We start from the raw sequence: 13,640 nt of genomic DNA on the forward strand, positions 1-13,640 counted from the left end.
GACAGGAGTACCGGCACCGGAGCAAAGCAATACAGTGCTGTGTACGGGGACGGCAGAAAAACGTATTTTAGCCACCTAAAAAAAAACAATATCTGTTTAAGTGTATGTTATATTTAGAATATTTTCACCACTTTTTCTCGCCGTCAGACGGCCTTTTCCTTCTCCTGTCTGTTTCTCGATGCAGGAGGCACGCCGACCATCAACTACTGCAGTGGTTCTCAACCTTTTGTGTGTCAAGGACCCCTTCAGGGCAGGGCCTTCTATAGTGAATTAAATAGCGAAAATAAACTATGGATAAGTACCTCACACAACCCCTCTTAAAAACACCCAAACTATCCCTTTAACATTTTTCACTTTGACCGATCAGATTCCAGAACGCTTTTCCATTTAGTACAAGTAAAGACACATACTTCATTCAGAGGGAATATTTTGTGCCACCGGCAGCTCAACATTTAAATAAATATGTTTCAGAACTGATTTTTATTTTCCAAAAAAATCTATCAAGTGATCCTGAAGTCTTCCGGAGTCTGTCTGTCTTGTTAACAGCTGTAGGAAGCGGGTTTGAATTTGACGCTAGTGGAGTTTAATTTGCCTGGACATGAGCAGCTGACTGCTTTTTTCATAAGCCATACTGTGTGTATATAAAGTGTAAATGTTGATGTGCATAGTTTTTCTATACGATATGCTTGTATGCAATGTAAAGTATTGACATTGAATGTCAGTAAAGGGAATGTACCACAATATTCAGACTGGACACATTTTTTTCCCAGGTGAACAATAAAGGAATAGTTCGACATTTTGAGAAATACGCTTATTCACTTTCTGCTGAGAGTTAGATGAGAGGATCGAACCACTGGTTGCCAGGCGACCTCATGATGACAACAAGACTTCTATCTATATTTATACTGTTGGTTTGAATCGTTGAACAAAATGTACTTTGTGTTTTTGTCTATTTTCAGACTCAACTGAAGCAAAATTAGAATAAGATGATATTTCTGTTGTGTAAAAACTCAACAGTATCATGTCAGACAATGACTCAAATTAAAGTGACAGTCACCAATCATAACACCAGTGAAGTTAAAATATTTAATACTCAAGTATCAAAAGTAAAAGTTAAAGGTAATCAAACAAGACTCATGCTAGCAGCTCTGTGAGGCTGCACTGAGACACAGTGGTGCTTTGAGCTAAATGCTAACATGCTCACATAAACAATGTTAACATGCTGATGTTTAGCAGGTAAATGTTTACTGTGTTCATCTTAGTTCAGCGTGTTAAAATGCTAATATTTAATAAGTTCTAACTCTTGGTTTCTTTGGTTTACAATCCAATATAGGGCTGTCACTCGATTAAAATATTTAATCGCGATCAATCGCATGTTTGTCCATAGTCAATCGCGATAAATCGCAAATTAATTTTTTTAAAACATGTTTTTTATGTTTTCAAAATATACCTTAAAGGGAGATTTGTCAAGTATTTAATACTCTTATCAACATGTGAGTGGGCACATATGCTTGCTTGAATATAATAACCCTAAATAATTCAGCAAGTGGATTAACACAATTGTTGAAAAGACACCAATTAAAATGAAGAGCAAACTAATTAAAATGTCCGTTGAGGAAAATCGAGATTTAAGAAGTTACAATTGTCACATAAATGTCTGGAGTCATAGGTATTATGACAAAAATATAGTTTATTGTTGTTTAACAACATGACTGTAAATTTGTGATTTAGAGTTTACCTGGTAAACACCGTCCTCACCAGCAGCATCAATACAAAGACATGAATTGTCAGCAGCAGGATGGTTTAATAACCAGGATAAAAGACTTCAGAAGGTACATTCATTTTAAAACATTAAGAACATCAAGAGTAAACTGCATATTAATTATGTAACGTGTCTTTAGGAAATGATCAAATGAGAGCAAGGTAGAGAGGTCAAGTAGTTTGGGATGGGAAGTATCCAGGTGGAGCAGGTGAGTGTAAACCTGACACCTGGGTGAGTTCAGTGTTTGGAGGCAGGTCCAGGAGAGTTCTGGACCCGAGTCTGTCAACCCAGGATCTGCTTCGAGGGCCTGAAGCGGAAGTCGTACATAAGGACGCCCAAAGCCTTCAGCTTCTCCTTACTGGTCTGCAGCAGGTCGTCATACTCCTGCAGGTCACATTTTTATATTTTATTCAGCTGGTTGTGAAATGAAACTGCACAGCAGTGAATGCATTAAAACCCTTTTGAGTTAACTGACCTGACAATCTCGAGCCAAGTCACACTGCAGGGCGCTGATGGTGACCTGTTTAGACTCGAATATTTCCTAGAAGCAGGAAAAACACTTTCACATTTTTGTTCTTGAAGCTCACACAAATATAAAAAAAAAATCTTAAAGGGTATGCTGATAACATTTCTATGTAGACGAATCATTAAAAAAAAAAAAAAAATACATCTACAGAGCTTTTCGAAAGGTGCCAAATAAAAGTATGGCTTTTCCAAAAAAATGCCGATTTGTGAATTAATCATTTAAAAAAATTGATGGGTCCAAAATTAATGTTTTATATAATGATTATTATGATTATTTTAAACTTTTAAGAAATTGTTTATAAAAAATATAAATATTACATAGATAGACCAGATATTTGTAACACTTTGTTAATGCTTAATAATTGGTTATAAACAATATTTGGATGGCTATTATAAAGTTGCAACTGATGATTATAATAAATTGTTAAAGTGGTTAATAAATACGTTGTAAAGCATCTATAAACATAATTTAGATAGATAGTTAATACTTTGTCAATGGTTAATAATCGTCCCATCTGTCTATATGTTTATAGATGTTTTACAAACAATTTTTTTTAAAGTTTACAAGTCATTTGGTAATTATTAACGAAAACTTTGATGAAATATAGTATATAAAATGTTATAATGTGTACAACAATAAACCGTTAATAGTGTACTAATGTAATCAGAATGTAATTATCGTCTTTTATCAGCTATGATACAATATATAATCTGTAAACTAATTATTTCATCTTACATAAACTACTGATAAAATAACAAAAATTAGGGCATTACTAACAATTAGTAAACATTAATTATCATTTCATTGTTTGTTAACAGTAAAATAACTATTGACAAGTTTAATTAACTATCAATTTACCATTTATAAATGATGGTTATTATAAGGTGTTACCAAATATTCTGCTTCAATCCATATTTGTTGGTGTTTAGCCTTTCCAGAATAAACTTAGTGGAAATGATACGTGCGTATAAAACCGTACCTCAAGTTTGTTTGAGGGATTGCTGCCGGCAGTTTGGTCGACGTTGGAGGCCGAGAGTGCGACGCAGAGCTGAGCTTCCTTCTTTTCCACAGTTTCTGTCAGCGCTGACAACTTTCTCTCCAGCATCAACTCCTTCAGTCCGCTCTTCTGCTGAACGTCCAGGACAGCCTCCGTCTGCCTCTTCAACAGATCATCGCGTTCCTGCTGAACCTGACGAAAGCATTCATGTGAATACCTGCCGGGCTGAACGAAGGTAAAACGTGACTCAATGATAACTCAATGATAGTTTACCTTCTGAGACGCCTGCAGCAGCAGCTCGTGCTTCACCATCAGGTCTCTCTGCTCCATTTCAATGACCTTCACTCGAGCTCTAGTCATCTGTCAGACACATTATCAGCAGGTTGAAGGAAAATCATTAGGTTTTATTTTTTTGTGGGGTTCATAGTTTCTCCATCATTTCAGCCAGTTATAACATTTTAATAGTTCATGTCAGTGTGCTTTCATTTATTTTGAATAAATCATCCATTTAACTGTAAAACAGTCAGAGACAACTACAGTAGGTGTGGCAGGTAACAGACCAACAGGCAACAACAGCTGTCAGTGTGCTGACTTGACTATGACTTGCCCCAAACTGCATGTGATTATCATAAAGTATGCATGTATGTAAAGGGGAGACTCGTGGGTACCCATAGAACCCATTTTCATTCACATATCTTGAGGTCAGAGGTCAAGGGACCCTTTTGAAAATGGCCATGCCAGTTTTTCCTCACCAAAACTTAGCATAAGTTTGGAGTGTTATTTAGCCTCCTTGGTTGGTAATAATGGATTCCTTAGGTTTTTCTAGTTTCATATGATGCCAGTATCTTCACTCAACCTCCGAACAATGTATTGCGTTAATGCGTTTAAGAAATTAGTGGCGTTAAAACAAATTTGCATTAACTTTGACATCCGTAGAAATCAGCTTACTTTTTCATTTAATATATTTGTACCTAAGTTAAGATAGTGATGTTCAATGTGTCATGATGCTTTCTGAACTCTGTGCAGTGAACGCACCGCCATCTTCTCCTTGGTCTGGTTGTAGTCTTGCAGCTCTTTTTCGAGCTCGGACCGCTTCTGTTGGGCTTCCTGCAGAGACTCACTCAGGCGTTTGTTCTCCTGCTCAGCTGCTGAAAACTCTTTGTCTACTCGCGCCTGCAGCTTCGTCGCCTCTGCAAGTTGTTCCTAAAGAAACAAACAAACAAACCGTGTGGCACATAAAACAAGAGACACCTAAAAAACTACTTCATTCGAGTTTTTTGAACATCTTCACGTCAAAGTTTATGAGTCGTGGTTAGTACAACTCAAAAATTCTCAAAAATGAATGTGATGTGTTACTTTGTGATCCGAATAAAATACAAAATGTTTGTGACTTTTACGGTAGCTACAGGAACCCCTTTAGAGCAAAATAACTATTTGCAAACTGCGATTATTTGATGGTGGACAATAATATTTGTGTGTAAATAGACCACTATTACTGTAAGAAATGTCTAAAAAAAACTCTCAAATAAATACAATTAATTTAATTCTAGTCTGGACAGAAGGTGCAAAATGCTAAAACATCTTTATGAAACAATTAAAATTAATTGGAAGTATATGTACTATGTGTATATATATATATATATATATATATATATATATATATATATATATAAGAATAATAATAAAAGTGATTTTTATGGTAGCTCCACAAACTTGTTTCTGTGAGAGCAAAAGAACTATTTGCAAATTGGGATTATTTGAAGGTGGAGACTAATGTATGTCTTAAAACCTGATAGGCTGAAGTAGACCCAGTGATTATTTGTGCATAAATTCACCTATTTTACTGTAAGAAAATCTTATAAATTCTCAAATAATTACAAATAATAGGACAATAAATTTGGGCCGAAGATGCAAAAATTCTAAAACATCTTTATGAAACAATTAAAATGCAAAATATATAAGTATAATATAAGTGAATTTTACTTTAGCTTGTCTGTGTGAGCAAAAAACTATTTGAGAACAAGTTATTTTTTTTAAATTATAAAATAATTTGTTAATTTTATTATCTATATGTAGTTATGAACAATAATGGCCTTCTGTGAACGTTAATAGTATGACCCATCTAGAGTACAAACACTGTTGACTCCAAATAAAGTGAAACTACATCAACCATTTCACATTTATGGCATTAAATGTTTTTACAAGGGATAAAGTGAAAGTTTAATGAAGCCAGTGTGGACACACAGCTATTATACCTGCTAGTTTACAAACCAAGAAATTCATACTGGCTTTAGATAGGGACATTCATGTTTTCACGTTGGCCACCATAGTTCTCCTACTCGCTTTGGACACAGGAGAAGTTTCAGTTGGTTGCAATCTGCAACCTCACCACTTGATGCCGCCAAAATCCTACATACTGCACCTTTAAGGTCCTGTAGAAACACTTCTTGTGAGTTTTTATTTGTTGTACTTTGAGCTGTTAGTCCTCTGAGTTTCTGCTCATCTATTCAGTTTGCGGCTTTTCTTTTCTTTCTGTGGTGAGTCTGTAACGTCTCTTACCTTCAGCACCTTCTGATCCGCCAGCACTTTAATTTGAATAGCAGAGTAGTACTCCTCAGCGCCTCTGAGAGTTCGGTCGTGGTCTTCTATCAGAGTCAAAACGCGACTTTCCATTCTGTTGTCGAGCTCGTTGACCTCAGCCCGCCGCTTTTTGCCCCCCATTACGATCGTTGTCTCCATTTTCCTGCCAAATTTCACCTCCATCTCTATTTGAATTTCAACAGAGGGGAAAATGTTTATTTCAGTTTATGACAGCAGTTTTTGAATGAAACTCAGAATTTGTGTTCATTCACCTCTGATTCTTCTGTCATAGTTGTTTGTCAGCTCCATAAACTCCACCTGGTGTTTCTGATGAGAATCAAAAGGCGACATGTCTGTGGTAAGAGACAACTGTAAAAACTCAAATGTAATAATAAAGCCAGACTCACCAGCTTGAGCTCCTTGATGAAGTTTTCGTTGTGGAGCTTCCTCTCTCTGAAGTCCGACTGCAGGCCGTGCACTTCTCTCCGCAGCCCAAGCTCTGACTGCGTGTGCTGGTTCTGCATCAGCGAGGTCGAGGCCACGCCGTCCATCTTCAGCCCAGAGATCGTGTTGTGTTGTTCAGACAGGACATGCTTCAGCTTCTGCTTGTAAACCTGGACACCAAACCATCAGTCAAATGTGATTTAGTGTTAAAAGATTCAACATACTCAATTTATTCAGTTGAATAATGTAGTCTTGTCCTGTTGTGATTTTTTTTTACACAAAAAACTCCTAGAAATGTAAATGATAAGTATGTTTTATTTTTACACAAAAAACTACTAGAAAAAGTAAATGATAAATATGTTTTTTTCTGGAACCACTGAATTAAATGTAACGCTGCCTTTGATTTAACATCATAATTCAACAGTATATGAAAAGTAAAGAATAATTAAAGAACATTTTTGCTGTTGAAGTCAACTGAGTGGATACATATAAAAGAATATACAGTCTGCAGATTTGAGCAGCACAGACCTGGGAAACAATAAATAGGATGTATAAAACAAAGTAAATGTATTTATTAATTTGTATATTTACTTTTTTTTTTAAGGATTTTGATTGTCTTTCAATTTTCTTTTGGTTTTGGTTACTTTTTGTTTCTCTAAAACTTGCCAGTATATAATCAAAGATACAATTTAAAAAACTAATTTATGAAATATTCCAGTAAAATCCAGGGGGAAAAAAGTATAATTTGTGGCTGTGTGTGTGTGTGTGTGTGTGTGTGTGTGTGTGTGTGTGTGTATGTATGTGCAGCTCACAGTGATCTCCGATCGGTGGCGCTCCTGTGCCTCATCTCTCTCCCTGTGTCTGTTCCTCAGCCCGGCCTTCTCCTCCTCCAGGTTCCTCTTGGAGATTTCCCAGAAGGCTTGGATCTTGTCCCTCTCCAGCTGGAAGTAGCTCCTCTCCTCCCGCTCTCTGTCCAGCTCCTCCCGGAGGCGGACGATGTGCTCCTCCAGCTGAAAGGTCACAGACAATTTGTGTCAGTTTTGCGGGGTCAGAATAGATGAGTTTTCCTTCACACAGCAGAGGATGGCGGCACCGTGCAGCATACACAATAAGAGCCCGCCAATCAGTGCTCCTGTACAGCCCTACTTCTTTATACCCATTTGAGTTCAACCTAGGGCTGGGCTGAGAAAACCAAATATCAAAATAGATATTACCAGATACCTTGATAGCAATATTGCAACAATATTGTAGAGTTGACCATTGGTGCTTCCACAAAATATTTGTACAATGAGATTTTTTTATAAATAATCAGTATGTGGATATAATAACTAAGTGGGTAAAGGCAAATAATAGAACAGCTAAAACTAATGCAGCCTTTAAAACCAGGAAAAGACAACACTGAGAGTCACACTTCTCACCATTACTCTACTGATACACTCGTGCCAACATTGGGTCACAAACTTTCTCATTGTACAGCTAAACAGTACACTATAAGATGTTTCTGAAAATATTTGAGGTGAGAAATAGAAATTTCAGTAACAGAATACTGATTCATATTTGATCAGGGCTGCCATTTAATCAGAGTTTGTGAGTGATTGACAGCTGCTCAGAGACGGCAGGCTCCAGGTCAGCTCTGATTGGTTGTTTTCCTCCGGTCTGTGAAATCTTGGAGATGCCATTAGGAGCACCAGAGGACACCAGAGGCATATGATTTTGATTACCTGTCTCATACACTACTGTCAGGATATAGTGACCAATTTATAAAAATAACTTTTTTAAATCATATTTGCTCCATTTCTACCCACAGCAGCTCTGAGTAAGACAGACATTTATCTCAGTTTAACAGTCTGTTTAAAGCAACGGGGTTCAAAACTGCTCAACAGCTGTTTTCTCAGTGAAAACAGTGTTTTCTGTCGGCCACTAAAATGCTCTCTTTGTGGTCCAGTACAAATCATTTACAGGTCCAGAGAGTAAGCTGTAATCAGTGGTGGAAGATGTATTCAGATCCTTTACTTCAGTAAAAGTACTAATAACTTACTGTGAAAATACTCCATTACAAGTAAAAGTCCTGCATTCAAAACCTTACCTAAATGTATATAAGTATTAACAGTACAATATACTGAAAGTATTAAAAGTAAAGGTACTCATTGTGCAGTAAAATGTTCCCTGTCATAAATCTTATGTGTGATACCAAAAGTATAGCTCATGAGGAGGAGAAACAATGTTGGCACGAGTGTATTAGTAGAGTAATGGTGAGAAGTTAGGGAGATAATCAGTAATAAAAGATCTGGAGCAAAAAGAAAAACAAGCTTGGGGCATCTTTATTTGTGATTGAACCAGAGCTGGGCAATATCATTTACTTTAACACAGTTTGACAGCTTTGATGCTAAAGTCAGCTAAGCTCAGCAGCTCTGACCTGATCCTTGGACATCTCATCCGTTGAGAGACCGTCCACCACGGCTGAAGACTTCCCCTTCGCAGACTTTTTGCTTTTAGTCTTGGGTGGCTGGAGAGAAAACACATCATTTAGCTAGCTATAGCTACACCATTAAAAGCACTGTATCTGTCTGATGCTAAGCTACCTCATGCTAACTCTATTCCAACAACAATACTGTAATATAAAAAGAGAGATTACATTACTCACCATCGTGAAATATCGTGCAAGCTCACAAAATGTGGTTCAAATGTAGTTAAACAGCAGTTAAACAGTAGTTAGACAGTAGTTAGCCTGTCAGCTGGACGAGCAGCAGAGTGTCAACAAGGGGCGCTGTCATGGCAACGTGTTCTTTTCTTCAAATAAAACTTTATTGAGTGACATTCTGCACAATTTACAATCCTGAGATCAGGGAGGAGAAGGCAGTGTGCAGGAATACACATATAAAATAAGAACAAAAAAACAATACATTATAACTTTTAAAAAAAGGCCAATAAAGAATACATATAAATAAGAAAGAGAATACGAACAAATTTATAGCTTTATAATTCCAACAAATTTATAATTCCTCTTAAGTGTTGAGAAAATCCTCCTACTTCTTCAGCTAAATAAACTATTTAAAAAGCCTCTTGGATCAGCTGGAAAATTCATCATCACAAAGCTGAAAACAGGCTGTTTTTCTGACACCATGAAAAGTTGACTTTTTAGAGATTCATGGTTCTCACAGGACAGCGACACCACAAACATATGATGCTCTTATAGATCATGATGCATTGCTGTAGATGAAACTACCCAACAGTATATAAAGGAGTTCAAATTAGCACAACCTTAAACATCAGCAGTAAAATGCAACATACACATTAATGCAGCAGTAATATTAATCCAGAAACATCACATATAACAGTAAAACACTGACAGGGAAGATTTTACTGCACAATCAATACTTGTACTTTTCATATTTTTGCTGATAATACTTAGGCTACATACTTTTACTTAAGTAAGGTTTTGAATGCAGGATTTTTACTTGCAGTGGAGTATTTTCACAGTGTGATATTACTACTTTTATTTCGGTAAATAATCTGAATACTTCTTCCACTACTGCTCTACTCCTGAAGCTGTCAGACTCCACAACCAGCACTGCTCCCAGTAGACCACTTAACACTTACACACCAAAAACTGACAATAACCTGATATTTTCAGGCGGACTTTCATCTAATTCTCACCTTTGCAATATCATTTTCCACTTGTGCAATTTTGTTAATAGTCTGTTTGTTGTCAATACTGTATATACTGCTCCTATTTTTATACTTCCTTCTATTTAAATGGTTCATATTTTGTTACACTTTGTTTAGCTCTTTTTTACTGTGTTAGCTGATGCATCTTGTTTTTTGCACTATCCCCTTTGCTGCTGTACACTGCAAATTTCCCCACTGCGGGACTATTAAAGGAATATCTTATCTTATCTCTTATCTTATGCAAATATTATATAAATGTCTCACTTGATTCCTCTAAACTGATGTGAAAATTACTCAATATGATGTTTCTGACTCAAAACATTATATTTACTGGTTTAGGTAGAGGCAACTAATATTACAGTTTATTAGCTGTATTTGTATCTAACAAAAGGAACATTACAGAGTTATCAAGGTTCATTTATTGTCAGGGTTGCACAACAAAAAGTGAGTTGTAGTCCCTTTTCTTACGGAAGCCCCGAGAGGCCATTAAGGGAAAAAAAGATTCTGGTCATCAATTTTCTAAGTCTGATTTAAATAGTTTTCTCTTCTGTGTTTATGACTTAAAGGACCGGTGTTTAACATTTATGGGGATCTATTGGCAGAAATGGAAGATAATATTAATAAGTTTGTTTTCTTTAGTGTATAATCATCTGAAATAAGTTGTGTTTTCGTAACCTTAGAATGAGCCGTTTATATCTACATATGGAGCGGGTCCTCTTCACGGAGTCCGCCATGTTGCACCGCCATGTTCCTACAGTAGCCCAGAACGGAAAAAACCAAACACTGTTAACTTTTCTTGCTTGGGCCGGAGTCGATAACGTTACGCGCTGCCATCGCCGCCGCTCTCTCTTGCTTCACCACTCACTTCCCACATACACACACACTCTACGCACTGGCGCTGCTCCAAATGACCCTAGAGAGGGCCATTTGCGTTTTTGCGTCAGCCACCGTAGATCTCCAGCACACGGAAGAGGCTTCAGTTGGTTACAATCTGCAACCTCACCCTAGACTGCCAGATCCTACACACTGCTCCTTTAAGAACAAAAAAAAAAGATTTTGCCAGGATAAGCTTTCTAAGTTGCTTAAAATTGTTTTTTTGTTTTTTTCCATCTGTGAAACCTGGTGCCAGGATACTTTTTTTTGTGCGCTTGTTTTTGTAATACTCATTTCGGCCACAAGAGGTTGAAGTGCACCACTACCCCATGTTCTAAATAGGACTTAAAGCATTCATGTTTTCTTCTAGGTGAGTTTTAATTTAGATAACTTGCTAACATACAATATATGTACTGTAATATATATGTAATATAATACACCTCCAAAACGTTTTTCCACATTTTTTCACAGATCAGAAAATATAAATTAAGTTCTTAAGTCATAAACACAGGAGAGAAAACACTTTAGATCAGACTCATAAAATGGATCACCAGAATAAAGTTTTTCACACTTACCTCTCAGGGCTTACATACTTTATGCTACACACAAAAAATGTTTTTATGGTGGAGTGTAGAAGATGAATTGAGGAGTCTCACAGCCTGAGGAAAGGAGCTGCTCTGTAGTCTGGTGGTACGACAGCGGAGACTTCCGTGTGGCTTGCCAGACGGCAGCAGGGTGAACAGGCTGTTGCTGGTATTGTCTCTGCGCAGGCACCTCACCTCACCAATATCACTGATGCTTGGTAAATGGGTACCAATGATGTTCCGGGTGGTTTTAATCACCTGCTGCAGAGCTCTCCTGTCCTGGGCTGTTCACACCACATGCCAGTTTGTAAAGTTTCCAGTCAGGATGCTCTCTATTGCTCCTCGGTAAAATTAATTCACAGGGGAATTTTAAAAAATACAGCCATTTCTGAGCTTTTTTCGCCACTGTGGAGATGTGTGATGACCAGTTTCTATATTTATCAGACTATCAAGTGTGACAGATAACTTTGCAACAATCAGCACTGATCCTGAGAGCGGATTATTCACTGCCATTTCCTGTCTGTAGTGGATTTTGGGTGAGGGAGTACACACACTCCTCACTGCTGCGTCCTTCAGCTGTTAGCTTGTTAACAGTGCTGTACAGATTATTACTGGTTGGTGTGGAGGTGCTCGGCATTTCACTGATGCTTGTGCAGTAGTATGGACTTTCAAAATAAGACTCCCCACCTGGCTGCTCCACACCAGCTCCAATCTCCTCATAAATCACCTCATTTACAGTTTCGTCCAAGTTGGTGTTTCTCTCCAGTCTGTTTTTGGAGCAGAATCTCAAGGTTAAGATCACCAACAGCACCAACGCAGCACCCACGACTACACCAACAAGTACTTTCCAAAAGTCAGAGGGTTGTTGGTTCTCTGTGTCTGTAGCGATTCCCTTCTGGCCTGGTTCATCGTTTCTTGGTGTGACTGGTGCATCTGTTGTCACTACCAGGTATATTTTTTTTTGGTTACACAAATACATTGAAGAATCAGAGGATGTGACATCTATTATTACCAGTGAATTATCAGGCAGGGAACCAAAGCGTGGGTAATTTTTTTGCCCAGTGCCATTTTTGATAGTGACAAGCTTCACCTTGCCACCATTTGTGTAGCGGCTCCATGTGACATCTCCCTTCTTATGAGGACAGGGCAGTATAGCCTCTGTGTTTTGCGGCACGGTCTTGTTAGCAACGTCTGTAAAGTAAAAAGGCAGTATTGAGTAATACATATTCGGTAAAATGTTCTGCTAATTCTCTATATAACCCCGGTAGTTTGTTGGCTTCTGCAGGACCCCAACAGCCTTGACAAGGTTGACAACTGATTTTATCATATAGTTTTTCTTTATCTGTGTTTTCCTTAAAAATAATGAGGTTTTGTCTTCGTGAAATGATCAGTACAGTGGTGCCTTCAAGTGAATTCATATTTACTGTTTTCATGAAAAAAGCCCATTTGAAACAGCCCACAATTAATGTTGTTACTAAGTTAGTCACAATTTCAAGACTTTAGTGATCACGTGTAGTGATACCAAAATGTATTTAGGCCAAAGCCAAAACCCAACATTTATAAATATGATGTTGATAAAAAGAAGTCAAATTAGATTTTCTTACCGGCAGAGCTGTAACAGAAACATCCAGCGAGGACAAAGTAGAGATAAAGCAACATCTCTGCAGCTTGTGGACCTTGTTATGTGACATACGACTCAAATACAGTATTTTTATCTAACAGGAAGTTATGACTAATGAGGTCGTGGTTGTTACTGGCGTTTAGTCAGAATTCATGCCTTTATCTCATTTCTCCTTTGGGTTTTTTCTCTGCAACCCCGCACTTAAGAGAAACCTGCTGCTGAAATACGTGATAATATTCATGTTCTACCTGTACACGGTAATACTGCACAGTGTGTGACATTGTTGGTAGATCTACTATAAATCTAACCATTTGATCTAATATTACACTATAATCAGTGTTGGAAGAAGTATTCAGATCCTTTACTCCAGTAAAAGTCCTAATACCACATTTTGAAAATACAAAAAAAAAGTACTCATTGTGCAATAAAATGTTCCCTGTCAGTGTTGTACTATTATATCTGATGTTTCTGGATTAATATTACTGCTGCTTTAATGTGTATGCTGCATTTTACTGCTGTAGATGTTTAAGATTGTGGTAATTTTAACTCTTTTATATGCTGTAAGGGTAGTTTAATCTACAGCA

At 37.3% G+C, this 13,640-nt stretch overlaps 3 protein-coding genes across 3 annotated transcripts in view; 1 reads left to right on the top strand and 2 right to left on the bottom strand.

Moving 5' to 3' along the window:
• The window catches only part of kif16ba (kinesin family member 16Ba), a 30,951-nt gene extending 30,208 nt beyond the window's left edge, over positions 1 to 743 (top strand). Inside the window, exon 29 of the transcript XR_005206397.1 lies at positions 185 to 743. The gene's annotated coding sequence lies outside the window, so the exon portion shown is untranslated. The remainder of the gene's footprint in view (positions 1 to 184) is intronic.
• A 927-nt stretch (positions 744 to 1,670) lies between these two features.
• Positions 1,671 to 9,118, bottom strand: LOC119485942 (dynein regulatory complex subunit 4-like). The gene is made up of 11 exons (XM_037765802.1): positions 8,954 to 9,118; positions 8,726 to 8,815; positions 7,122 to 7,319; positions 6,273 to 6,479; positions 6,138 to 6,192; positions 5,845 to 6,050; positions 4,321 to 4,488; positions 3,559 to 3,645; positions 3,268 to 3,477; positions 2,238 to 2,303; positions 1,671 to 2,146 (listed from the first exon to the last, which is right to left on the bottom strand). Exons 1-11 carry the CDS (start codon positions 8,954 to 8,956, stop codon positions 2,045 to 2,047), a joined length of 1,392 nt encoding a protein of 463 aa, XP_037621730.1. The 5' UTR covers positions 8,957 to 9,118; the 3' UTR covers positions 1,671 to 2,044.
• Positions 9,119 to 10,915: 1,797 nt separating this feature from the next.
• LOC119485950 lies at positions 10,916 to 13,142 on the bottom strand. Its single transcript, XM_037765812.1, has 2 exons — positions 13,040 to 13,142; positions 10,916 to 12,626 (listed from the first exon to the last, which is right to left on the bottom strand). The coding sequence occupies exons 1-2, from the start codon at positions 13,092 to 13,094 to the stop codon at positions 11,935 to 11,937; spliced, it is 747 nt and encodes a 248-aa protein (XP_037621740.1). The 5' UTR covers positions 13,095 to 13,142; the 3' UTR covers positions 10,916 to 11,934.
• Positions 13,143 to 13,640: the final 498 nt, after the last annotated feature.

Source organism: Sebastes umbrosus, chromosome 3, assembly GCF_015220745.1.
Source record: "Sebastes umbrosus isolate fSebUmb1 chromosome 3, fSebUmb1.pri, whole genome shotgun sequence".
Classification (NCBI taxonomy): domain Eukaryota; kingdom Metazoa; phylum Chordata; class Actinopteri; order Perciformes; family Sebastidae; genus Sebastes; species Sebastes umbrosus.

What these genes read in the sequence shown, in the direction of transcription:
- LOC119485950 (XM_037765812.1), bottom strand. Translation starts at nt 13,094, where the DNA reads ATGTTGCTTTATCTCTACTTTGTCCTCGCTGGATGTTTCTGTTACAGC. An exon ending in TTTCTGTTACAGCTCTGCCG is followed by an intron (nt 12,627 to 13,039) that starts GTAAGAAAATCT and finishes TTTACTTTACAG; the next exon opens with ACGTTGCTAACAAGACCGTG.
- LOC119485942 (XM_037765802.1), bottom strand. An exon ending in TCATCAAGGAGCTCAAGCTG is followed by an intron (nt 6,193 to 6,272) that starts GTGAGTCTGGCT and finishes GATTCTCATCAG; the next exon opens with AAACACCAGGTGGAGTTTAT. An exon ending in ACTTGGCTCGAGATTGTCAG is followed by an intron (nt 2,147 to 2,237) that starts GTCAGTTAACTC and finishes TGTGACCTGCAG; the next exon opens with GAGTATGACGACCTGCTGCA.